Here is a 26,002-nt window from a genome sequence, read left to right as displayed (position 1 = left end):
CTCCCCTAGCATTGGTCACAATTGATAATTTTATCTAATTCCAAAACACTGTAACTTCTAAGAGGATGGATTTTATGTCTGCTTTGTTCCTCACTGTATTCCCAGTACTTAGTAGAGTGTCTAGCACAAAGGAAGGAAAGAAGGGAAGTTAGGAAGAGAGAAAAAGGAAGAAAGTGGGAAAGAGAAAAAAAAAGATAGAGGAAGGGATAAAGGGAGAGGAGGAGAAAGGAAGGAAGATCACGGGAAGAAGGAAGGATTCTTTGCATTCCATTCCTACTATCACTACCTAAAATCATGAACTCAAGATCTCTGGACCTAAAAAATATCTAGTACAATATTTTTCAACTTCTCCAATACACATCCAACCAAAACTTCATTATTCTGAAAAATTCCCAGCTAGCTGTTGTCCAACTATGTTTGAATTCCTGCAATAAAGAGTAATTCACAACTTCACAAAGCAATTTATTCCTTTGGCAAGGAACTCACATCATTTGAAAAATTTTCCCCCAAAAGAAGCCAAAGCCTCCTTCTCCGTAGTTTCCACCCTTTAGTCCTGAGCCTAGAGTGTGGAAACACATGCATACACACAACTATTTTTAATTCCAGAAAAGAGCAGTTCCTATTTTTGAATACTTGGATAATAACCATATATCTATTGAACTTACACATCTGGAAGCTAAACATCACAACCATTTTTTGCATAACGGTCTGAGTTATTGGGTCATCTTGGTCAGTTTCTTCAGTATATATTCATTTGAACAATATCTCAAAGTGTGGTTTCCAGAACTGATAAATAGCATTTTAAGTGTGGCTGATCCATTATAATTAAATGCATGGTGCTCAGGCAAAACAGATGCACCCCAGCAATCCTCACTTTGATTCTATGCATTTTAACTAATAACATATTGATAACATTGATTGATAGTCTATAATTACCATAGCTTTATTTTGGCATCAATGTCTACATGTTTTATTTGTAGCTAAATTAGACCTCTAGCTTGTTCCTCTATCTCTAACTCATCCTTCATTCTAACCTATGTAGCCAGGTCACTATTCTTCTAACAGAAGTTCAATTGATTGTTTCTCTAGTCAAAATGGATCAAAGGTTCCAGTGGCCACAACTGAACTCGAGGAATTACCGAATTTTGGGAAGAAGCTTACCGCTCAGTTTTGCAAACTACCATAAAGTGCTCTCCAGAGTTCTCTCACTAGAAAAAGCCCAAGGTACATCCTTCATTCCACTAAGTCTGAGTATAATGTACCCGAACTCATTTTCATTTCCTTGTGAGGATTTCAAATTTACTCTGCTTATTACGTGTACATCTTGTACTGATATAGAAATTTCTGAGGACTTAAACAGTATCCCCAACCCTGTTCTATGTTATATCTCCTAAGAATTACTGAACATCCCCCTCCATAACACTGCCTTTTTCATGTCATATTTATCATGCTGATTATCCTGCATAGCATCAAGTTTTAGCATTAATATGGGTAAACTGAGTCTCAATTTAAAATCCTCATATGACCACTGGTGACAAACTCACAGCACGATAATGAGAGGCATCTTTGCCTTCTTTATCAGAGACTCTTTATCTGTTATCATAAGCCACAACCTGGAAAATGCAAACTCCTTTTTCAGTACATCTACATGAGCCACCTCTTGAACTGTCATTGTTCAAATGCCTCAGCACGGTATAGTTCAACCCTAACACCCTATGTATAAACATCCCTGCACGTGTACCTCTAACTCCAGGCTGACTGAAGATCCCTTTGCTACCCCCCAAAACATGACCATTTCCATATTAACTCCCATCCAGTCATTACAGAGTAGTCTACCAACTTTCCATTGCTTTACCTAGAAGCTTTAAAACTTCTAACAATATATGTGCTGCACAGTTGAACAATTCATGCTTCATCAGTTTGGGTTTATATGTTTATTTTGGAATTTGTCAATTACCCCTCAAAACTGTAGATTTCTTAGGGGCAGTATCATTTCTCCCTCTTTGAAAATATCACAGCACTTAATAAAGTGCTCTGCAAACAACAGATACTAAAAATATGATTGAAAGTGAGCTGAAGGAACTAGCTGAGAATGTTTGCAAAGGCTCATAGCCAACCTCTAAATTTATAAGAAAAATACGGAGGGGAAAAAAAAGATATAAATGATAACCAATAGAGAAAGATTTCCATGAAACTAAAATATTGCTAGTTCCAAAGAAAATGAAGTATCAAATTTCTCTTTCAACCAGTAAAGTCAGAGAGCTAATGAACTCAAAGACAGATGGGAAAATGTAAGACCATGCTAAGTTTCTTCATTTGGGAAATAAATTTGATTCACTGTAGGTCCTTTCCAAAATGAAAATTCTAATAGAATGATAAAACAAAATACATATCACAATATTTCCACCAAGTCTTTTTCTTCTATGCCTTTACATAATTAAGTAGGCCATATGTCTACATACATTTGTATTCACCTTATTCCAGAAAAGAACTTTAGGGTTTGTTTTTCCAATAATGTGTAATTAATCTTATGTATGACTAAGTGCATTGCTTATTATAAATTTAAATCAATTTTGAAATCCTGGCAAGTATATTTTCTACATTGTTAACAATGAAAACAAAACCCTTAATACTCTACATAAATCAAATTTTGACCTAGTAGATTAAGAGATACCACCACCACCACAACAAATAACAGCACTTTCAGAAACTGAAGCAGAGCAAAGGCTCATCTGTGTGCTGTTAATACTATTAACAATAATGACATTTATTGGTGCTGCCATATGCCACGCACTCTTATATTTCTCTCATTTTCATAGTAATCCTATGCAGTTACTATGCTTATTTTAAATACAAGGAGAGGGAGGCCTGAATTCAGTAACTTGTCCAAGGATACACAAAGAGAAAACATTAGAATTAGTATTTCAACGGGTCCATCTTCCTCGAAACTCTGGGTTCAACTTCCTCTGCCACATGACATCCTTTTAAAATAAGGTTTGGATTGCAAAGGGAAAGGGTGCAGGAGAAAAGGCTTAAGATGTGTTGAGAGTTTATTACTTGCTGGGATGCATGCATGGATGGATGGTTAGATAGATGGATGGATAGATAGATAGACAGATGGATAGATGGATATAGACAGATATAGATCAATATTTATGGTAACTGTGTGAGATAGATGTTATCTTCCCCATTTTATAAGGACATAACATATTCATTCATATGCCCACCATCATTGCCCTAGAAATGTTGGAAGAGGAAATAAGTTTTTTGTGTGTGTGTGATGTTTCAAAATGCTCCCTCTCTCCGTTCTACCACACAGCTTCATAAGTAACAAAGGAGAGTGAAAATAATCTGAAGCCATTCAGCCCCAAAGCCAAAAATGGCAAAAGTCTGTGTCCACTGATATTTCTACATTTCAGTAAAATTAGTGCAGGAGAAAAGGAAACCTGACTGTTGGTCCAAATACATTAAAAATAACAGTCATGAGAATCCCATTCTTGTATTAAATAGTGCAAGAATACATTCATCTTTGAAAAGGATGTATTCATAAGCACCATATTTTATGAGAATTTGCAGATTTTAAAAGGCATAATATTGCCTAGTTGCCAGGATTTTTTCCACTTAGCATCCTTCAGCTCGGTATTGAAGATTTTGGAAAACACTTTCACCACTTTGTGAACCATATGCAGACTTTGATTCTTCTCCAAGTTTTTTTTTTTCATTTGTTATTATCATCATCAGGGAGGATTACATCTCATCTACTTAGCTGTTAGAATGAAGATTTCAGCTTGGAGGAGAGCCGATTTCTTAAAGAAAAAAAAAGTTAGCTGCTTCAGGCAACAGTCCTTTTGATCTGCTCATTAACACTTTTCAAATGTTCGAGTGATGTGGGCATTCTTTGAGCTAGAAAATGTCAGTACAGGAGCCTGCAGCCAGCTTGATGCAATCATATGTTCCAATATTCAGAAAAGAGTGAAAAGAACTGTCAACAGTGAGCTGCCTTGGATTAAAAAAAAAAAAAGATACTGTATAACGACTGTAGATCAAGTAGTATTTCAGAACCAATTCTTGCCAGTGACAGAAACAAATGCCCAGTTTATCAGCAATGTCATCCAAGCGCCTAAGAGCCCACAGACTTAGACAAATCATTCTTAGTGTTTACAAAAACTTGTTTAAAATACATGTGGGATTTCCTTTCATTCTTCCCTTTCTTTTTGATAAAATCAGAGAACAAGTGTAGCGCCTTTCCTCTCATGAATACAAAGTTCTCTGACATAAGTATTTGGGAAGCCCTTTTCTGAAACCCGCAAAGTTAGGTGCTTTCAACATCCAGACCAAGATATAGTCGAGGTTCTCTCACCTCCCTTTCCTTTCCTCCTTGACAGACTCATCAATGTTCAAAGAGTCTGCTTTGAACAAATAAATAGCTACTTGGAAGTCTGGACAATAAATATAATTTTAAAGGCCAAATGAGGACTAGGAAGAAAAGTGTGAGAGTATATACTCCCAGAGTTAAGTAAAGGTGCTGCTGTCAAAGCAAATAAACTAAGACCAGGAAGGGTTTGATACCGTGTTTTGTAAATGATGCTCGGTTGGAAAACATCACCATGGAAGCAATAAGTACTAACATCACACTATTTCAAGGAGGCAACCAAACATAAATCATTTTAATTAATGGTGCAAAGAAGGCATATTAAAATTTTAAATTACTTCTGTTTTATTGTGCATTCTAAAAAAAAATCAGGCTGCTCTCAAAGTAACTCAATAAAGGCATCAAGAGCCCTCCTCAACAATAAAAAACAAGTGCAATGTAGAAGCATTATTACTATTTAGAAAGAACAGCACAGCTGTTGCTGGCTAAGAAAATGACTCCATAGAGCTCCAGTGAGATATATCCTCATCACGAAAGCTCAACTTATTTATAAGCAAAATGGGCATTAAAAAGATAACTTTTTTAAATGTTTTTTTTAAATTAAGATTTATGAGATCTTTCTGTAATGTCTTAAATGCACTAAGGAAAAATGAGCTTGCAATTTTCCCTTGCGGATGGAGAACTTTGGCCAAGGACACTAGACCAAAGTGAACATTTATCATTTCCAGCATATTCAGATATTTATTTGCAGCTGGATAACACACTCCAATTGACAACACTCCAGAAAGCCTTTGTTTGCCACCTCATTAGCCTTACATCTGTAATTCTGGAGAATGTCTGGTTACTCCAAATGATGCAACTATAGGACTGTCAGTTCTGCCATCCTGATAGTAAAACAGATCTGCCATAAACTCAACGTACATTCTAAGCTAACAATGATGAAAAGAGCTGTATTTTCTGATATCTCACTCATGATTCAGTACATGATTTTTTTTAACCTCTCCTACCCCCTTTTTTTAATTTAAGGGAAAAGGAAGGATGCTGCTGATGTTTGTTATAGAAAAGCGGTTGTAAAGGATGGATGTGAGGATACTCAATGAGCAGGATACAGACTCGTAAACAGATGGTGAGAAATAACTTCACACAAAAATGAAAACTTTCCCCCTTATGGAATAGTTTGCAAACTCAACATACTCTGTAATTCACTAATGGTACCACCTAAAATTCCAGCTTTGCATAAGGGTTCTGTTATTATTATTATTATTATCACCAGATAAAGTTCTCCAAATATCATTGGTTTAGATCCTATTTGTCATGGAAAACCTAGGTACACAGAGGACACAATTCTGCAACATTTTAAATGATATCATCTCTCTCCTTTATCCTTGAAAATACTCATTAAAATTAACTGAAAGATTGAAAAATTTAAAAGTCTCATATTAAAAGCATTGTTGGTGGCCAGATATTCTATTGCAGGGGGTTTTCTCTAACCTTTTTTATTCTATGTCCCTCTTTGGCAATCTGGTGAACCTATGAACCCCTTCCCAGAATAAATAAGCTAAATTAAAATACACAGGATTAAAAGGAATCCAATTGTATTGAAATATAACTGTAAAAATCTATTTTAAAAAACAAGAAACCAAATCTGTGATACAGAAATACTATGTGCTTCTTTATTAATTCATTAAATTATGTAATATAATAGTAGGTCTAGGAACTATTATAATTTTTTGAAGTATAATTGACTTACAGTAGTATATTAGTTTCAGGTGTACAGCACAGTGATTCAATATTTTTATACCATACACACTTATAACAATATTATAGACTATTTTATCTGTGCTGTACATTACATCCCCATGAATAATTTATTTTATAACTTGTAGTTTGAACCTCTTAATCCCCTTCCCCTATTTCACACATCACCCCCGCTCTCCCCTCTGGCAACCACTAGTTTGTTCTCTGTATCTATGTCTGTTTCTGTTTTGCTATAGTTGTTCCTTTGTTTTTAGGTTGCACATATAAGTGAAAACATACGGTATTTGTCTTCGTCTGTCATAATCTTGAAGTAGTGATATGTATCTGAATATGAATGGGATTGTTCTGGCCTCTTACAGCAAATAACAAGCACCCTGAGAAAGCTGACCATGGAGCTTTGCTGTCAATAGGTTCTAATAACATATATACCTTGGATACTTCTGAAAATTAGAAACCTGTTTCTTCAACAAATCCCTGGTCACTCTGAAACAGTGAGTAAATTCTACTCAGTATATAAAGCATTGCATATTTACTTTACAGTTACCCAAAACAAAACAGAATGGTAATTCTAATTTTAAAGAATGCACATTGGTTTTAATTGCCGTGGAACCATCTACCATCTTAAAACCTCTTGTTGTGGAACCATCTCCCATCTTACAATCTCTTGTACTTCATAAACAGTTTTTGTAATGAGTTGATCTAGAAACATATTACATGTGAATTCCTCAAATCAAGAGCCCGGAGCAGTGATTCTCAACCCTGGCAATTATCAGAATCATTTAGGAAATCTATTAGTTTCTTAATGCAGCTATAACAAATTACCACCAACTTAGTGGTTTAAAACAACAGAAATTTATTTTCTTACAGTTCTGGATGCCAGGAGTCCAAACACAGTCTTACAAAGCTAAAATCAGGTGGTAGAAGAGCTGATTGTTTCTTCAGGAGCCAGGGGAGTATCTGCTCCTTGCCCCTCCCAGCTTCTGCTGACTGTCAGCATTCCCTGCCTAGAAGCTGCATCACTTCAGTCTCTGCCTCCATGGTCACTCTGCCTTTTCCCCTTCTGTGGTCTTATCTCCTCTGCCTCCCTCCTATAACGGCACTTGTGATGGCATTTAGAGCCATCTAGGTCATCCTAGATAATCTCCCTATTTCAAGATCCTTAATTTAATCATATCTGCAAAGTCCCTTTTGCCATGTAAGATAACATTCACGGTTTCCAGGAATTAAGACCTGGATATATTTAGGGATCATTACTGAGCCTATCAGAGGGGCTTTCCTAAACCATACTGATCCCTGGAGATGTCTCACCCAACCACCCTTTCCCCTCAGAGAGAGGCACTACCAATGGCAATCTGACAGCTACTACTCTGACAGCCTTCCAGTTATTAGGAACAGAAAAAACCCTGAGAACCACTGCTTAAGATATAAGTAACACTGTCATCTCTGAGTCATTAATTAAATATCTGTGAACTTTTAATCTCTGAACAATGAATGGTTAAATTATTTCATAAGATATTTTTTAAAAATATGAAATGATTGAATGAAGAATGTGTGACAGACATTGGTGCCTCTGTTCAGGGCTTTTTTCCCAGTATTTCTATCTTTTTTTTTTTTTTTTTAACATCTTTATTGGAGTATAATTGCTTTACAATGGTGTGTTAGTTTCTGCTTTATAACAAAGTGAATCAGTTATACATATACATATGTCCCCATATCTCTTCCCTCTTGCATCTCCCTCCAGTATTTCTATCTTGATAAGAGCTCCTGAGCATATGATTCCCAAGGAGGTGATTGCTGACATAATCTAAATGTGCCTGAAAACAGACATTTTAAGCTGTTTAATCATGTTTTAGTTGAAAGATTCAATATTTGGCCCTAGCACTTAAAAGACAATCAAACCAAAGAAATTTGTAAAACACCAAGCTGAAATAAATACATTTCATTTCCCATGAAAAAGTAATATTACTCATAATGATAAAGTGCAAAATGATCCCTAATAACTTAATGCTGCTAAAAATTGTTAAGCTACAGAAATATAGATCAGTGGAACAGGATTGAAAGCCCAGAGATAAATCCAAGCACCTATGGTCAACTAATCTATGACAAAGGAGGCAAGGATATACAATGGAGAAAAGACAGTCTCTTCAATAAGTGGTGCTGGGAAAACTGGACAGCTACATGTAAAAGAATGAAATTAGAACACTCCCTAACACCATACACAAAAATAAACTCAAAATGGATTAAAGACCTAAATGTAAGGCCAGACACTATAAAACTCTTAGAGGAAAACATAGGAAGAACACTCTTTGACATAAATCACAGCAAGATCTTTTTTGATCCACCTCCTAGAGTAATGGAAATAAAAACAAAAATAAACAAATGGGAACTAATGAAAGTTCAAAGCTTTTGCACAGCAAAGGAAACCATAAACAAGACGAAAAGACAACCCTCAGAATAGGAGAAAATATTTGCAAACGAATCAACGGACAAAGGATTAACCTCCAAAATATATAAACAGCTCATGCAGCTCAATATTAAAAAAACAAATAACCCAATCCAAAAATGGGTGGAAGACCTAAATAGACATTTCTCCAAAGAAGACATACAGATGGCCAAGTGGAACATGAAAAGCTGCTCAACATCACTAATCCTTAGAGAAATGCAAATCAAAACTACAATGAGGTATCACCTCACACCAGTCAGCATGGCCATCATCAAAAAATCTACAAAAAAAAGAAAAAAAAAAGAAATGAAAGAGGAGACATCAATACAGATTCCACAGATATTAACATTATAATAAAAGAATACTATAAACAACTTTATGCCTACAAATTTGATAACCCAGATTAAATGGATCAATTCTTTGACAGATGCAATGTGCCAAAACTCACGCAGGAAGAAGTAGGTGATCTGAATAGTCTGATGTTAAAAAAAGAAATCTACAAACAACAAATGCTCAAGCAGGTGTGGACAAAAGGGAACCCTCTTGCACTGTTGGTGGGAATGTAAATTGATACAGCCACTATGGAGAACAGTATGGAGGCTCCTTAAAAAACTAAAAGTAGAATTACCATATGACCCAGCAATCCCACTATTGGGCATATACCCAGAGAAAACCATAATTCAAAAAGACACATGCACCCCAATGTTCATTGCAGCACTATTTACAAAAGCCAGGTCATGGAAGCAACCTAAATGCCCATCGACAGACGAATGGATGAAGAAGATGTGGTACACATATACAATGGAATATTACTCAGCCATAAAAGGGAACAAAATTGGGTTGTTTGTAAAGACGTGGATGGACTTAGAGACTGTCATACAGAGTGAAGTAAGTCAGAAAGAGAAAAACAAATATTGTATATTAATGCGTATATGTGAAATCTAGAAAAATGGTACAGATGAACCTGTTAGAAAGTCAGAAATAGAGACACAGACATAGGGAACAAACATATGGACACCAAGGTGGGAAAGGTGGGGTGGGATGAATTGGGATATTGGGATTAACAGATATACACTAAGTAATATGTATAAAATAGATAACTAATGAGAACCTGCTGTATAGCACAGGGAACTCCACTTCGCCGTACAGTAGAAACTAACACAACATTGTAAAACAACTATACCCCAATTAAAAAAAATTTTTTTAACTAACCACATGCTAATAACAACACTGCAGAAATATATTCTCTAAACATAATCAGATAAATATCCTGCAACTGTACCATAACACCTTTTGGTACACTCAAGAGCTTTATTTTCACAAGGTTATGGTCTCCTTTTCCCCTTCTTTTCACATCACCTCCTCATTTTTCTCTAGCTCACTTAGCTTCCTTGTTATACTCCAACTCTCTACATTCTGTTAGAGATACTTGCTCAGGCCATATTTCTTTTTTAATACAAATTTTAAAGGTTACACTCCATTTAAAGTTATTACAAAATAATGGATATAATCTTTGTGTTGTATAATAAATACATCCTTGTAGCCTATCTTACACCCAGTAGTTTGTACCTCCCACTCCCCAACCCCTACATTGCTCCTCTCTCCTCCCCACTGCCACATCTAAGGTGCACTGTCACTGGCTTTGCATTTCAATTGCTGATGGAACTCAGATGGATAAGACTTAATCCCCACCAGGACCAGACCTCAGCACCACATACAGCAAGCAAAGCTTCTTTCAGGGGATTACAGTGATCAAATCTTTCCAGTGGCTTCTCCTCATCCCTAGGGTGAGTTCAAACTTCCTCAAAGACATAGGAGGCCCTCCTTAATGGGGTTCACGCCTGGATCCTAAACCATCTTTCACCGCTCCCTTTCCCTGGCTCACTTGGTCTCAGCCTAGGACTCCCCAAAGCATGCCCAAATAACTTGTAATTCCACACACACTTCATGTGAAAAGTCCCTCATCAACTGCCAACATCTTATTCATTATTTAAAACTCAGTTTGGAGTCAGTAGCTCCATCCGGTTTCCCTGAAACAATCCCTCAACTCTGGCAAATCCCTCCTCCTTCATGTTCTTTACACATGTTGCTATTGGGGTGCCCATAACCCTCCATTCACACTTTGCCCACTATTCTGTGTTTCATATTAAAATGTGAGTTTCCATATCATATGATAGTCATTTCTGGACCCCCAGTTCCAAGCCAGGACTGGCACATATTAGATTGCTAAGGGCTGAATGCAGAATTTACCTCTACCTTCTCCCTGCTTTTTTTTTTTTAATTTTATTTTAATTATTTTTTTATACGGCAGGTTCTTATTAGTTACGTATTTTATACATATTAGTGTATATATGTCAGTCTCAATCTCCCAATTCATCACACCATCACCACCGCACCTCTCCCCACCTTTCCACCCTTGGTGTCCATACGTTTGTCCTCTACATCTGTGTCTCTATTTCTGCCTTGCAAACTGGTTCATCTGTACTATTTTTCTAGATTCCACACATATGCATTAATATACAATATTTGTTTTTCTCTTTCTGACTTAACTTCACTCTGTATGACAGTCTCTACAAATGACCTAATTTTGTTCCTTTTTAAGGTGGAGTAATGTTCCATTGTATATATGTACCAAATCTTCCTGTCCATTTGTCTGTCCATGGGCATTTAGGCTGCTTCCATTACCTGGCTATTTTAAATAGTGCTGCAATGAACATTGGGGTGCATGTGTCTTTTTAAATTATGGTTTTCTCTGGGTATATGCCCAGTAGTGGGATTGCTGGGTCATACGGTAATTCTATTTTTAGTTTTTTAAGGAACCTCCATACTGTTCTCCATAATGGTGTAACAATTTACATTCCCACCAACAGTGCAAGAGGGTTCCCTTTTCTCCACACCCTCTCCAGCATTTGTTGTTTGTAGACTTTCTGTTGAGGCCCATTCTAACTGGTGTGAGGTGATACCTCATTGTAGTTTTGATTTTCACTTCTCTAATACTTAGTGATGTTGAGCAGCTTTGCATATGCCTCTTGGCCATCTGTATGTATTCTTTAGAGAGATGTCTATTTAGGTCTTCTGCCCATTTTTTTATTGGGTTGTTTTCTTTTTTTAATATTGAGCTGTATGAGCTGCTTGTATATTTTGGAGATTAATCCTTTGTCCATTGAGTCGTTTGCAAATATTTCCTCCCCTTCTGAGGGTTGTCTTTCCATCTTGGTTATAGTTTCCTTTGCTGTGCAGAAGCTTTTAAGTTTCATTAGGTCCCATTTGTTTATTTTTTATTTTATTTCCATTACTCTAGGAGGTGGGTCAAAAAAGATCTTGCTGTGATTTATGTCGAAGAGTGTTCTTCCTGTGTTTTCCTCTAAGAGTTTTATAGTGTCTGGTCTTACATTTAGGTCTTTAATCCATTTTGAGTTTATTTTTGTACACGGTGATAAGGAGTGTTCTAATTTCATTCTTTTATATGAGGCTTTCCAGTTTTCCCAGCACAACTTATTGAAGAGACTGTCTTTTCTCCAATGTATATCCTTGCCTCCTTTGTCATAGATTAGTTGACCATAGGTGCATGGGATTATCTCTGGGCTTTCTATCCTGTTCCACTGATCTATATTTCTGTTTTTGTGCCAGTATCATACTGTCTTGATTACTGTAGCTTTGTAATATAGTCTGAAGTCAGGGAGTCTGATTCCTCCACCTCCATTTTTTACCCTCCAAATTGCTTTGGCTATTCGGGGTCTTTTTTGTCTCCGTACACATTTTAAGATTTTTTGTTCTGGTTCTGCAAAAAAATGCCATTGGCAATTTGATACGGATTGCATTGAATCTGTAGATTACTTTGGGTAGAATAGTCATTTTCACAATATTGATTCTTCCAATCCAAGAATATGGTATATCTCTCCATCTGTTTGCATCATTTTTATTTCCTTCAACAGTGTCTTATAGTTTTCTGAGCACAGGTCTGTTACCTCCTTAGGTAGGTTTATTCCTAGGTATTTTATTCTTTTTGTTGCAATGGTGACTGGGATTGTTTCCTTAATTTCTCTTTCTGATCTTTCATTGTTAGTGTATAGGAATGCAAGAGATTTCTGTGCATTAATTTTGTCTCCTGCAACTTTACCAAATTCATTGATTAGCTCTAGTAGCTTTCTGGTGGCGTCTTTAGGATTATCTATGTATAATATCATGTCATTGGCAATCAGTGACAGTTTTAGTTCTTTTCCAATTTGTATTCCTTTTATTTCTGTTTCTTCTCTGATTGCCGTCACCAGGACTTCCAAAACTATGTTGAATACTAGTGGTGAGAGTGGACATCCTTATCTTGGTCCTGATCTTAGAGGAAATACTTTCAGTGATCTTAGAGGAAATGCTCTCAAACCACTGAGAATGAAGTTTGCTGTGGGTTTGTCGTATATGGCCTTTATTATGTTGAGCTAGGTTCCCTCTATGCCCACTTTCTGGAGAGTTTTTATCATAAATGGGTGTTGAATTTTGTCAAAAGCTTTTTCTGCATCTACTGAGATGATCATATGTTTTTCATTCTTCAATTTGTTAATATGGTGTATCACACTGATTGATTTGGGTATATTGAAGAATCCTTGCATCCCTAGGATAAATCCCACTTGATCATGGTGTATGATCCTTTTAATGTGCTGTTGGATTCTGTTTGCTAGTATTTTGTTGAGGATGTTTGCATCTATATTCATCAGTGATATTGGTCTGTAATTTTCTTTTTTTGTAATATCTTTGTCTGGTTTTGGAATCAGGGTGATGGTAGCCTTGTAGAATGAGTTTGGGAGTGCTCCTTCCTCTGCAATTTTTTGTAAGAGTTTGAGAAGGATGGTTATTAGCTCTTCTCTAAATGTTTGATAGAATTCACCTGTGAAGCCATCTGGTCCTGGACTTTTGTTTGTTGGAAGATTTTTAATCACAGTTTCAATTTCATAACTTGTGATTGGTCTGTTCCTATTTTCTATTTCTTCCTGGTTCAGTCTTGGAAGGTTATACCTTTCTAATAATTTGTCCATTTCTTCCAGAAATGGACAATTGGCATTTTACTGGCATAGAGTTGCTTGTAGTAGTCTCTTAGGATGATTTGTATCTCTGCGGTGTCTGTTGTAACTTCTCCTTTCTCATTTCTAATTTTATTGATTTGAGTCCTCTCCCCCATTTTCTTGATGAGTCCGGCTAAAGGTTTATCAATTTTGTTTATCTTCTCGAAGAACCAGCTTTTAGTTTTATTGATGTTTTCTACTGTTTTCTTTGTTTCTATTTCATTTATTTCTGCTCTGACTTTTCTGATTTCTTTCCTTCTACTAACTTTGGGTTTCATTTGTTCTTCTTTCTCTAGTTCCTTTTGGTGTAAGGTTATATTTTTTTGGGATTTTTCTTGTTTCTTGACGTAAGATTGTATTGCTATAAACTTCCCTCGTAGAACTGCTTTTGCTGCATCCCATGGGTTTTGGATCATCATGTTTTCATTGTCATTTGTTTCTAGGTATTTTTTTATTTCCTCTTTGATTTCTTCAGTGATCTCTTGGTTATTTAGTAACGTATTGTTTAGCCTCCGTGTGTTTGTGTTTTTTACTTTGTGTTCCCTGTAATTGATTTCTAATCATATAGCATTGTGGTCGGAAATGACGCTTGATATGATTTTAATTTTCTTAAATTTACTGAGGCTTGATTTGTGACTCAAGATTTGATCTATCCTGGAGAATGTTCCATGAGCACTTGAGAAGAAAGTGTAATTTGCTGTTTTCGGATGGAATGTCCTATAAATATCAATTAAATCTACCTGTTCTATTGTGTCATTTAAAGCTTGTGTTTCCTTATTAATTTTCAGTCTGGATGATCTGTCCATCAGTGTAAGTGAGGTGATAAAGTCCCCCACTATTACTGTGTTACTGTCGATTTCCTCTTTTATAGCTGTTAGCAGTTGCCTTATGTATTGTGGTGCTCCTATGTTGGGTGCACATAGATGTATAATTGTTATATCTTCTTCTTGGATTGATCCATTGATCTTTACGTAGTATCCTTCCTTGTCTCTTTCTTTATTTAAAAGTCTATTTTTTCTGATATGAGTATTGCTACTCCAGCTTTCTTTTGATTTCCATTTTCAGGGAATATCTTTTTCCATCCCCTCACTTTCAGTCTGTATGTGTCCCTAGGTCTCAAGTGGGTCTCTTGTAAACAGCATATATATGAGTCTTGTTTTTGTATCCATTCAGCGAGCCTGTGTCTTTTGGTTGGAGCATTTAATTCATTCACATTTAAGGTAATTATTGATATGTATGTTCCTATGACCATTTTCTTAATTGTTTTGGGTTTGTTTTTGTAGGTCCTTTTCTTGTGTTTCCCACTTAGACAAGTTCCTTTAGCATTTGTTGTAGAGCTGGTTTGGTGGTGCTGAATTCTCTTAGCTTTTGCTTGTCTGTAAAGCTTTTGATTTCTCCGTCGAATCTGAATGAGATCCTTGCAGGTTAGAGTAATCTTGGTTGTAGGTTCTTCCCTTTCATCACTTTAAATATATCATGGCACTCCCTTCTGGCTTGTAGAGTTACTGCTGAGAAATCAGCTGTTAACCTTATGGGAGTTCCCTTGTATGTTATTTGTTGTTTTTCCCTTGTTGCTTTTAATAATTTTTCTTTGTCTTTAATTTTTGCCAATTTGATTACTATGTGTCTCAGCATGTTTCTCCTTGGGTTTATCTTGCCTGGGGCTCTCTGCACTTCCTGGACTTGGGTGGCTATTTCCTTTCCCATGTTAGGGAAGTTTTCGACTATAATCTCTTCAAATATTTTCTCAGGTGCTTTCTTTCTCTCTTTTCCTTCTGGGATCCCTGTAATGTGAATGTTGGTGTGTTTAATGTTGTCCCAGAGGTTTCTTAGGCTGTCTTCATTTTTTTTTCATTCTTTTCTCTTCATTCTGTTCCGCAGCAGTGAATTCCACCCTTATGCCTTCCAGGTCACTTATCCGTTTTTCTGCCTCAGTTATTCTGCTATTGATTCCTTCTAGTGTATTTTTCATTTCAGTTATTGTAGTATTCATCTCTGTTTGTTTGTTCTTTAATTCTTCTAGGTCTTTGTTAAACATTTCTTGCATCTTCTCCATCTTTGCCTCCATTCTTTTTCCGAGGTCCTGGATCATCTTCACTATCAGTATTCTGAATTCTTTTTCTGGAAGGTTGCCTATCTCCACTTCATTTAGTTGTTTTTCTGGGGTTTTATCTTGTTCCTTCATCTGGTACATAGTCCTCTGCCTTTTCATCTTGTCTATCTTTCTGTGAATGTGGTTTTCATTCCACAGGCTGCAGGATTGTAGTTCTTCTTGCTTCTGCTGTCTGCCCTCTGGTGGATGAGGCTATCCAAGAGGCTTGTGCAAGCTTCCTGATGGGAAGGACTGGTGGTGGGTAGAGCTGGGTGTTGTTCTGGTGGGTAGAGCTCAGTAAAACTTTAATCCGCTTGTCTGCTGATGGGTGGGGCTGAGTTCCCTCCCTGTTGGTTGTTTGGTCTTAGATGAGCCAGCACTGGAGCCTACAGGCCCTTTGGTGGGGCTAATGGTGGACTCTGGGAGGCCTCACACTAAGGATTATTTCTCAGAACTTCTGTTGCCAGTGTCCTTGTACCCGCTGTGAGACACAGCCACCCCTGCCTCTGCAGGAGCCCTCCAATACTAGTAGGTAGGTCTGGTTCAGTCTCCAATGGGGTCACTGCTCCTCCCCCTGGGTCCTGATGCACACACTACTTTGTGTGTGCCCTCCAAGAGTGGAGTCTCTGTTTCCCCGAGACCCGTCAAAGTCTTGCAATCAAATCCTGCTAGCCTTCAAAGTCTGATTCTCTGGGAATTCCTCCTACCATCGCCAGACCCCCAGGTTGGGAAGCCTGACGTGGGGCTCAGAACCTTCACTCCAGTGGGTGGACTTCTGTGGTATAAGTGTTCGCCAGTCTGTGAGTCACCCACCCAGCAGTTATGGGATTTGATTTTGTTTTGATTGCGCCCCTCCTACCATCTCATTGTGGCTTCTCCTTTGTCTTTGGATGTGGGGTATCTTTTTTGGTGAGTTCCAGTGTCTTCCTGTTGATGACTGTTCAGCAGTGAGTTGTGATCCCGGTGGTCTCGCAAGAGGGAGTGAGCGCATGTCTTTCTACTCCACCATCTTGAACCAATCTCTCTCTCTCCCTGCTTTTAAACCTACTTTAGGAAGCATATGCTCTGATTCATTTATTCCTAGGTCTAAATACAAGCTCATACTCAGGGCTAGCTGCTCTACAGTCTATATTTCTAAATGTAAAATAAAGATGGTTCTCTCTAGGAAGTAAATTGCAGAAATTAGTAAGCATTCATGATGCTTCTGAGTATAGGAAGCCCTCCTGACATCGTAAAAACACGCCTTAATGGTGTCCCTCTGTGCCTTGCATAAAGAAATATACTGCATGATGCCCAATCTGCAGAGACCCAGGGGTGGAACGGATCTATTCTCACCACCTGATGATTGAATCCTCTCTATAATACCCCATGTGATGGTGGAGACTTCATTTGAGTACATCTAGCAACCTCCCAAAGAAGCCCATTTCAGTCTTCACAAGCATCCTTTTAAAATACCACTTTGACGCTTTTGAGCCCTCTGGTCAATATTATATGAAATTGCAAAGTAATGAAATAAGGAAATCCACCATTGTGAAGTTTAAATTAAAAAAACAAGGAGCACACATCACATTAAGGCACCCTTTTGCTTTTTAATTTGAGACTCAGGAGTGCTAGCTAGCCTAAAATCACCACATCTAAGATAATCAAGATTACTACAGGAAACCGTTTGAGCATAAATTGCTATGGCAGGAAACTGATTAGTTCAGCAAAGAGACAGGATGCTTCTTGTCTCTACTGTTGTCTAAGTTAATTCTGTGCTTCCTCCATGGGCCAACTGCTCTGAGACAAAAGATTGTAAAGTTGTCTCATGAAAGCAGACTGAAGTACAATGAATAATAAATGCAGGAGTAATACAAAGCACTGCCTGAAGTTGCAAGGTAGCGGAAATCAGTCAGCAGCGGGAAGGGAAAAAAAGTCAGTCTAGTAATATTATGTAAAACACTACTCTGGGGGCTTCCCTGGTGGCGCAGTGCTTGAGAGTCTGCCTGCCAATGCAGGGGACATGGGTTCGGGCCCTGGTCTGGGGGGATCCCACATGCCACGGAGCGGCTGGGCCCGTGAGCCACAACTACTGAGCCTGCTCTACTGGAGCCTGTGCTCCGCAACAAGAGAGGCCGCAATAGAGGGCTGCGCACCGCGATGAAGAGTGGCCCCCACTTGCCGCAGCTAGAGAGGGCCCTCGCACAGAGACGAGGACCCAACACAGCCATAAATAAATAAATTAATTCAAAAAAAAAAAAAAACACTACTCTGATCTACAGAATATAAAGTTCTATATAATGTGCTGATAAGGAAAGGAATATTATTAAAATAGGTAGTAGCATGCTTTGAAGGAGCGCTTCTTCAGAATAACCTTTTCTACGAAGCCTGAACAATCCAAGTTGTATTGCTTGAAATGTGCTGATGTTTTTTACTCAACGTTCCACCCTGTGGCAGGAAAAATAATGGCTCTATAAAAATGTCCCCATCCTAATTCCCTGGAATTGTGAATAAATTGCCTTCCAGGGCCAAAGAGACTTTGCAGATGTGATTAAGGTTAAGGACCTTGAGATAGGAGATCATCCTGGATTATCCAGGTGGGTCAAACCTAATCACATGGTTCCTTAACACTGGAGGTCCTTTCCCAGCTGGGTTCAGAGTCAGAGGTACATGTGACTACAGAATAATGGTGACAAAGATGCAACGTGGCTGGCTCTAAAGGTGGAGGAAGGGGCTCACAAGGCAAGGAATGGAGGTGGCTTCTAGAAGCTGGAAAACGCAAGGGAGCAGATTCTGTTCTAGAGCACTAAGAGAGGAATGTATCACTGCTGATACCTTTTAACCCAGTTTAGCCCAGTGAGACCCATGTTGGATCTGTGATTACATAACTTAGATAATAAATTTGTGTTGCTTTAAGCCACCAAATGTGTGGCAATTTGTTACAGTAGCACTAGAAAGCTTATTACCCATATTCTTTCAGAGGTTTGACTCAAACATGAAAGATGACACAACCTGAAATCAACTGTCGTAACTTCAAAAGTGACTGTTTAACAGATACCCTAACATTTGCACATGACTTATTTCTAAAATGTTTTTCTAAGAGGCAAACAGAGAAGGTCCTGAAATAGTAGATCTTTCAAAGATGTAATGAAACATTCACTAAGCACTGAAAAAAAAAAACTGACCTCTCTCAATGAATCCAGCAGAACATATCATTCAATTTTCTTGAAATTCTTCTGTACTTGCATGGAAAACCCTTTATCCCTACAACCTGTCCTACCTTCTTTTCTCCTTCTTCCCCCAAATCTGATTTTGAAGTCTTTTTTTGATGAAGTTTTATAATGAACATTTATTGGCATGCATGAGTACAATTTATTATAATGACAAAAACTATTAAAATTCAATTTGCTAATTGAAACTTTGCTGTTATTGAATATTGATTCATATTTCAGCCTTACTTTACACCTTGATGTTTAAAAAAGAGTAGGATTGCAAATCCTTCTTACTCACCACTTTGCAGCAAAGGGGCCAAAACCACCACATCAAACCGATGCCCAAGAGTAGCAGTAACACCAAAATAGCAATGATGGCTGCAATCCCACTAGACTAGAGGAAGCACAAAACAAAAACAAGGATGTCAGCAAAGTTTAGGGTCAAATCCCAAACACATATTTTTTAAGGGAACATCAGAAAAAATTACAGAAAGCATCATAATCTTAAACCAGATTTCTCTTATATTCCTTTAAATTCTTTAAATTCTATAAATTACCTTATACCCTATTTATATTCTACTTTATTACATTTATATAATATATTAAGTATATTATAATCTATTTGTATTAAATTTCCTTATATTTCATGTATATTAAGACAGGCAGTAATTAGTATAAAAATCTTCCAAACTGTTTGAAATTATGCCTTAAAGAAAAATACGAAAAATCACAATTTGGGTTTGTACGAATGGTCTGTATGGTCCCTACCTTTTGTCTCTGGGAAAGGATTATTCTGGTTATAAGCATGATTACCTCTAGGCAGAATTTATGCAGAATTTTCCCAGACTTTTTGATAATGGAACATTATTTACTTTACATATTTAAATAGTAGGACAAGATGATTACCAAAAATCACCAATCAGGTGGCAAACCAACAACAATGGTTCTTGTATGCATCAGAAAAGAATGTAACCTCATGCATTCATATATCAGAAGATGTCTCAGGGCAGCTCAAGCACTACCCACACAAGAACCACATTGGTGTTTTTTCACTTTCTAATGACGATCTCCTCCAGGCCTAACACCCCTGCTCTGGGCTCTGCCTCTGACCCCCTTCTTCTACCAAATACCTACACATCCAATAGGGCTTAGCTTAAGCCACTTCCTCAGGAAGACTTCCTTGTACCTTCTGCCTAGAAAATGCCCCTCCTTACTGTACAAGGCATAGTTCTCTGTACTTTAATCTTAGCACTTATCACAGTATATTTATTGATTTATTTATTTATGATGAACTACAATTTTTTATTTAATTTGTCTTTTCTATATTCACTGTGAGCTCTAGGAAGGCAGCGCCTATGCCCAACCTACTTACTAATGTGCACTCCATGTCTGGCACTTAAAACTATTTACTAAGAGAATGAACTTCAAATAAATAAGACTGAAAAAGCCACAGAAACAAAGAAGAGTGTTTGCTGAATTTTTAGTGCAGAGATAGTTTCCAAGAGAAGGAGTTGTCTCTTCCAAACCACTGCTCTCTGGGATCCCCAGTAATCATGTTTGGTTTGTGGGGCTTTTTTGGGGTGGGGAGGAGAAGATTTCAAGGAAGAAAAAAAAACTGTAAATAAATCAATACACTGTCTGGGTGGAAATTTGGGCCTTTATAAGGCAGCTTTTCAGGGATATATTTCCTATCATTCAAAACAAATAAGTAGTACAAGCCCAGAAGTCAAGGCAAGAGCCACATTTAGCCCAAGAGCTGACAGAGAGAAAGGCTGGGTGGGAAGAACCTATCAGTTTCCATCTTAGAATAGCACTATCTTAAAAATATTAGTCTGGAGGTCTAATTTTAAGCAAGTTGTTTAATTTCTCAGGGACTCCATTTTCTAATCTACAAAATAAGAAAGTCAGTTGTTCCCAAAGCATGCTTTGCCACAAACCATCTTTGTGGCAAAGCTATAACCAGGCTATCTCTCTTAGAAAAGCACTGCACACATTAGCATATTTTTAAAGCCCTGAATGGCTTTGTAGTAAAAAAAAAAACAGTCCAACTTATATCAACACTGATCAATTTTTTTTTCTCATAACATTATCAATATCCTACAGAAATCGGATTTCCTAGAATCCATTTTGGGAAATGTTAGGATTGATCAAAGCTAAGAGACTTTCAGATGTTGAAGCAACAATGGTGGTAGCATTTAATTAGAACATTTTATAATGGAATTTGAATTGTAATACATAATAACCTATGCATAAAGAGATAATGATCTTTATGTAAACAGTTGTTTGTAAATAACTGAAAAGAGAAGAGAAGGTACTTTTCAAAAGTATTACTTTAGGGAGTGCTAGCAAAATATACTTGGTATAGCTAATCACAAAAATCTTGAAATGTGTGTCAGTTTCCCTATATCATCTGTATCATAGAATCACAATGGAAAAAAAAGAAAAAGAGATTACCATATAGTGACTTGGAAACTATCATCTCAAAACAGATCAATTTTCAAAGACGTTGATTACTAACAGCACTTCAGTTTTAATAAATCCATTAAAAAATAACTTTAAAAATAATCCTCAAAGCAGCATAGGCCATAAAACATATATTAATTTCAGAATTTTTTTTAGGAAAAGATTAAGAATCAAGTATACATGAACAATTAAAGCTATCCTTTAACTTCTAATTTTGCATCTGGATGCAAGAGGGAATAACCATACAAGCTATTTAGGTAATTAATGTTAGGTTGCAAATGAACCAAAACAGACACCATCAAAATATCACCTAGAATCCTTGAGGATGTCATTTAATTTATTTTTCAGAAGACAACAAAAATAACTACAGAAATTTCACACACAGACACATACACACACAATCTTCATAAAGCTCTAACATTTACTATTAGACCATTTTTAAGGCACTTGAAGATGTTACCACATATTTACCATAAAAAATTAATTTAAAATTTAAGAAATGAGAAGACATGCAGTCATCTTGCAACTTCTCAATGTACAGTTTGGTAGAATGAAAGTGTAAACTCAACATGTGGTCACTGATGTAACCTAAACGTCTAAATCAGTGTCTTGCACACAGAAAGTTCTGTGTGTGTGTGTGTGTGTGTGTGTGTGTGTGTGTGTGTCAGAGAGAGAGAGAGAGAGGAGATAAATACTTTATAGGAAATTTCCTGGCAAATATCTAAGTTCTCTGTCCTCAAAACCAAAGAAAGTAATTCAGAGCACACATCAGGATACTTATGAAAACACTCAAAGTGCAACTTTCTACACAGAATTCTAAACGTTCATGAACAAATCATACAATTCTCCACAGGCTTGATTATACTAAGCTCTGAAATCTAGACAAACAAGAATATAATGGGAAAAGAATGCCAAAGAAATACATAGAAAACTATGATATCCTATGGGAGAAATGTTGTCAAATGTATAAATTCATGATTCCACCTTCAAATATAAGGTCTTACATAAGATAGCCCCGATCTGTGACCGTTCATGTATGGAATGAATGCAGCCTTCCCCACCAGACCTTTCCCACATGAGGATCGAGCCACGGCATCCATGGAAATGCTCACCATGTGGCTGTGCGCACCACTTCCAAAAGGGTTCTATGAACATTTGTTTTTCCCTTTTCTTAGAATTCAAATCCTATGTTCAGAAATAAGGACGTGAAACTGGAGGGTGTGAATATGCTAAAAGTTTAGTGGTTAGTTTTTTCTTTCTACAAATGTGTCATGAGCAGGAAATTCGGAAAATCATACTGACAGAATATAAAGTAGATGGGCTGGCCATGATAGGCAGTCAAAATTCTTGGATTTTCTTTCAAAAATGCCCCTGTTAGGAACACTGACAAAACATTATGCACATCCAGATGCAAACATACATTTAGTATAATAATATTATCATCTCAACTGATTCTGAAAATTAGTCTACAAGAAAACTGACTATGAAAATACACACTTTCTGAAGACCTACAGACTTAATCTTTATCACATTTAAGAGAGGCATGATGGAAAACAGGTCACAGTAAGCGAAGAATTTAATGCAACCCGAACTTGCCATAAACACAGCCCTGGATGCCCCAGTCCCAGACATTAGCTCAGTTCACTGCATACAAATCCAGTCTTTCCCAGTTCCTTTGTTTTGATTTGCCAGAGCCATTATCAGAGCATGAAAGACTTCAGCCATGAAAGGGAAATAATTTCATTGCTCACATAACTTTATAAACAAATTAAGAAAAGGTCAAACACATAGATTTCAGTCCTATGAGCAGATACTATGCTGCAAACTGCAGAGTCAGATGAAACTAGATCTGGTTACACAGAGTTATGTATCATAGGTGGAAACTAAAAGCCTCTCATCTCTGTTTAGGTGTGCTGCTCTTTAAACACTAGGCAGTTAAAAAGCTGCCAAAGCTATAATGTTGCACAAGTCTTCATGAAGCCCACAGGTTAGTTGGAGGGACAACCCTTGAACACACAATCATAAATGTGAGAAGTATGGAAGGAGAGTACAACAGAAACAGGGCAAAGCGGGGACTAGCCTGGTCTGGGGTTCTGAAAGGACCTCCTGAGGAAGTATAAGAAAGCCCAGGAAGGAAGTGGAGGTCGAATGAGTGGCTCCTTGCAAGAACAAGAAAAGACAACTTTGTCTGAAAAATAGAATTTGAGAGGACTTGGTAGTACCTGAAGCAGCTGAAGAAAATAATGAAACACAAATTTCTGGAAAGCAGTAATCCTCTTTATTTCAGAGAGAATTGCCCACTTGTTGGGTTAATATCCATTTGTTAGATGACCTTCCAATCGGCCATTTGTTGGATCAATTCTTCCTAGCTATAGTTCTGAACAAGTAGCATTTTCAGATGTCTACAAAGACAAGTTAGCTGAGGAGTCCAGTTGGAGATTTAGTACCTAGATGTTGGTCAAGGCTTTGAAGCCAAAACTCTTTTAAGGGTTAAGTTGGGGACACACCAGAACCTTGAGCTTGATTTTAGGGTAAAAGGAATATATTTTCTAGTCATCCTGGACACATTCAGTCTTTGAACTTCATCTGCATCTAATTTCCTTTTCTTCATTAAAAGGAAGTTATAATGTACAATGAAAAACTTCACTCCACCAAATAGAACTGAAATTCTAGCTAACAGAATGACAGACGTATAAAAACAAATCAGAGTCACTACTGTACTTGCAAAACAACTATGGGAAAAGAGGAATCACTCAAAAATTTCAAAAGTGCGTGAATAGCCTGTTGCAATCTATCTAGAAAATAATTAATCACAGCAACCACAATAGAATAAAACAGACACAGAAAAGGGGAACTAAATCTCCACAATTTTGCTTCCATGAATTTAGAGCTAGGGGAAGAAAAAATAGTCATAAAATAGGTAATGATTTCATTTACTGGATTCTTTTGAAATATTCCATATCAGGAACTAGCAAACTACGGCCCAAAGGCCAAATCAGCTCATCTGTTTCATAAGATGCCTGGCAAGCTACAAAACATTTTTTACATTATTACATAGCTGAAAAAAATTTAAAGAAAAATATATTATCAATACATGAAATTCAAATTCTAGTGTACATAGTATGTTGAACATAGCCATGCCCGTTTGCTTATATGTCTATGGCCACCTTTGTGTTACAATGGCAGAGTTGACTAGTGTAACTGTGTAGCCTCTAAAGCCTAAAATAATTACTATCTGACCCTTTACAGAAAAAAATTGCCAACCTCTGTCTTATATAAATCAAATTAGGACCTGGTAACGAATGGCAGATTGTGCAAGTATTCAGGCCAGGGGAAGACAAACTTGGGTTCAATTCTCAATTCTAGCATTTACTCGACTATGAAACTGAGCAAGCAGTTTAACCCCAGGGCCTCCAGGCTCCAAGTCTCCCCTTTCTCGGGGGCAGTGAAAGCTGAAATCAGCCAATATTCTGCTCATCAAGCTGTGTAGCATGCTGAGGGTTGGATCCACCTACTAGCAGAAGCATCTTCTAATGTGTTTGCATCAATGTGCACTGAAGATTGGAGGTGGCTCTCTGTTCCTCAGTTTTCTCATCTGTAAAATTAAGGTAATAGTAATAGCCTCCTCTTGAGTGGTGAGAATTAAATGAAATCATTAAGTGCTGAGCACATGTGTAGGGCTTAGCACAGTGTCTGGCACTTAATTAGTGCTCAGAAAATTTGTTCTTAGTATTATTATTCTAAAAGAATCAGAAGAGCAGTGGCCCAAGGGGGGAAAAAAGACATCTTTCACTGAATTGTTTAAAGCGGAGACACATTTAGATCTTCTGAGACAGACGAAAAGCATGGACTGCCTAAGTCTAAACCCTCCTCAGATTCTAGTGTTAAATCTTTTAAGTCCAAACCTTAGTTTCCCCACTTTTAAACTGAATATACAGGTACTGTCACTCATTCCTTTAACAAATAATTTTGGAGCACCTGCCTCGTGTAAGGAACAGGCACTGAGAGGGAGACAATGAGCAAGGCACAGACTGCAGAGAGAGGCCGAGAAGTAAACAGGAAATTACAACCCAGTGACATAAGTGCCTTAATAAGACCGAGCCCGCATGCTCTTGGAGAACAGAGGAGCTTCTTTATTTGTGAGATTTCCACAAGGATTAATCAATTGCTAAATAATGGTGTTTTATTTTGTTTGGCTTTTCGAATGCCTGTGAAGAGCCGAAAGCATCATCCAAGAATGAGTAAGATTACTAACTTCATCTCTCCTAATGATCACATCCAAATATGCCTGAAAGGCTAGGTATCACGTAAATACAAGGCCGGTATTTATCATAATATTATCCACTGTCTTCTTCTATTCTGAATAGAGATGTAATGCACACATCTGCAGGTACTTTCTCATCAGCTCCATTCTCACTTTCTACATCTATAAAACGGTGATATTACTACCACACACCAGACATATTTGCATTTAAATCAAAATAATGGTTAAATCTAATGAGAAAAAAAGAATTATCCCGTGGTTATGTAAGTCAAATAATTATGCTGTACACCTTAAACTTATACAGTGCTGTATGTCAATTATATCTCAATAAAATTGGAAGGAAAAAAAACTCTCTAGCCCTTTGT

At 37.2% G+C, this 26,002-nt stretch overlaps 1 protein-coding gene across 1 annotated transcript in view; it reads right to left on the bottom strand.

The window, feature by feature from the left end:
* The window catches only part of ANTXR2 (ANTXR cell adhesion molecule 2), a 161,834-nt gene that overhangs the window by 70,573 nt on the left and 65,259 nt on the right, over positions 1–26,002 (bottom strand). Inside the window, exon 12 of the mRNA XM_068542777.1 lies at positions 19,209–19,304. Within this exon, the coding sequence (XP_068398878.1) occupies positions 19,209–19,304 (96 nt within the window). The remainder of the gene's footprint in view (positions 1–19,208; positions 19,305–26,002) is intronic.

This window comes from Eschrichtius robustus, chromosome 4 (assembly GCF_028021215.1).
Source record: "Eschrichtius robustus isolate mEscRob2 chromosome 4, mEscRob2.pri, whole genome shotgun sequence".
Classification (NCBI taxonomy): Eukaryota; Metazoa; Chordata; class Mammalia; order Artiodactyla; family Eschrichtiidae; genus Eschrichtius; species Eschrichtius robustus.
Note: the sequence above shows the minus strand (reverse complement) of the source record. Positions and strands in the feature narration are given on the sequence as shown.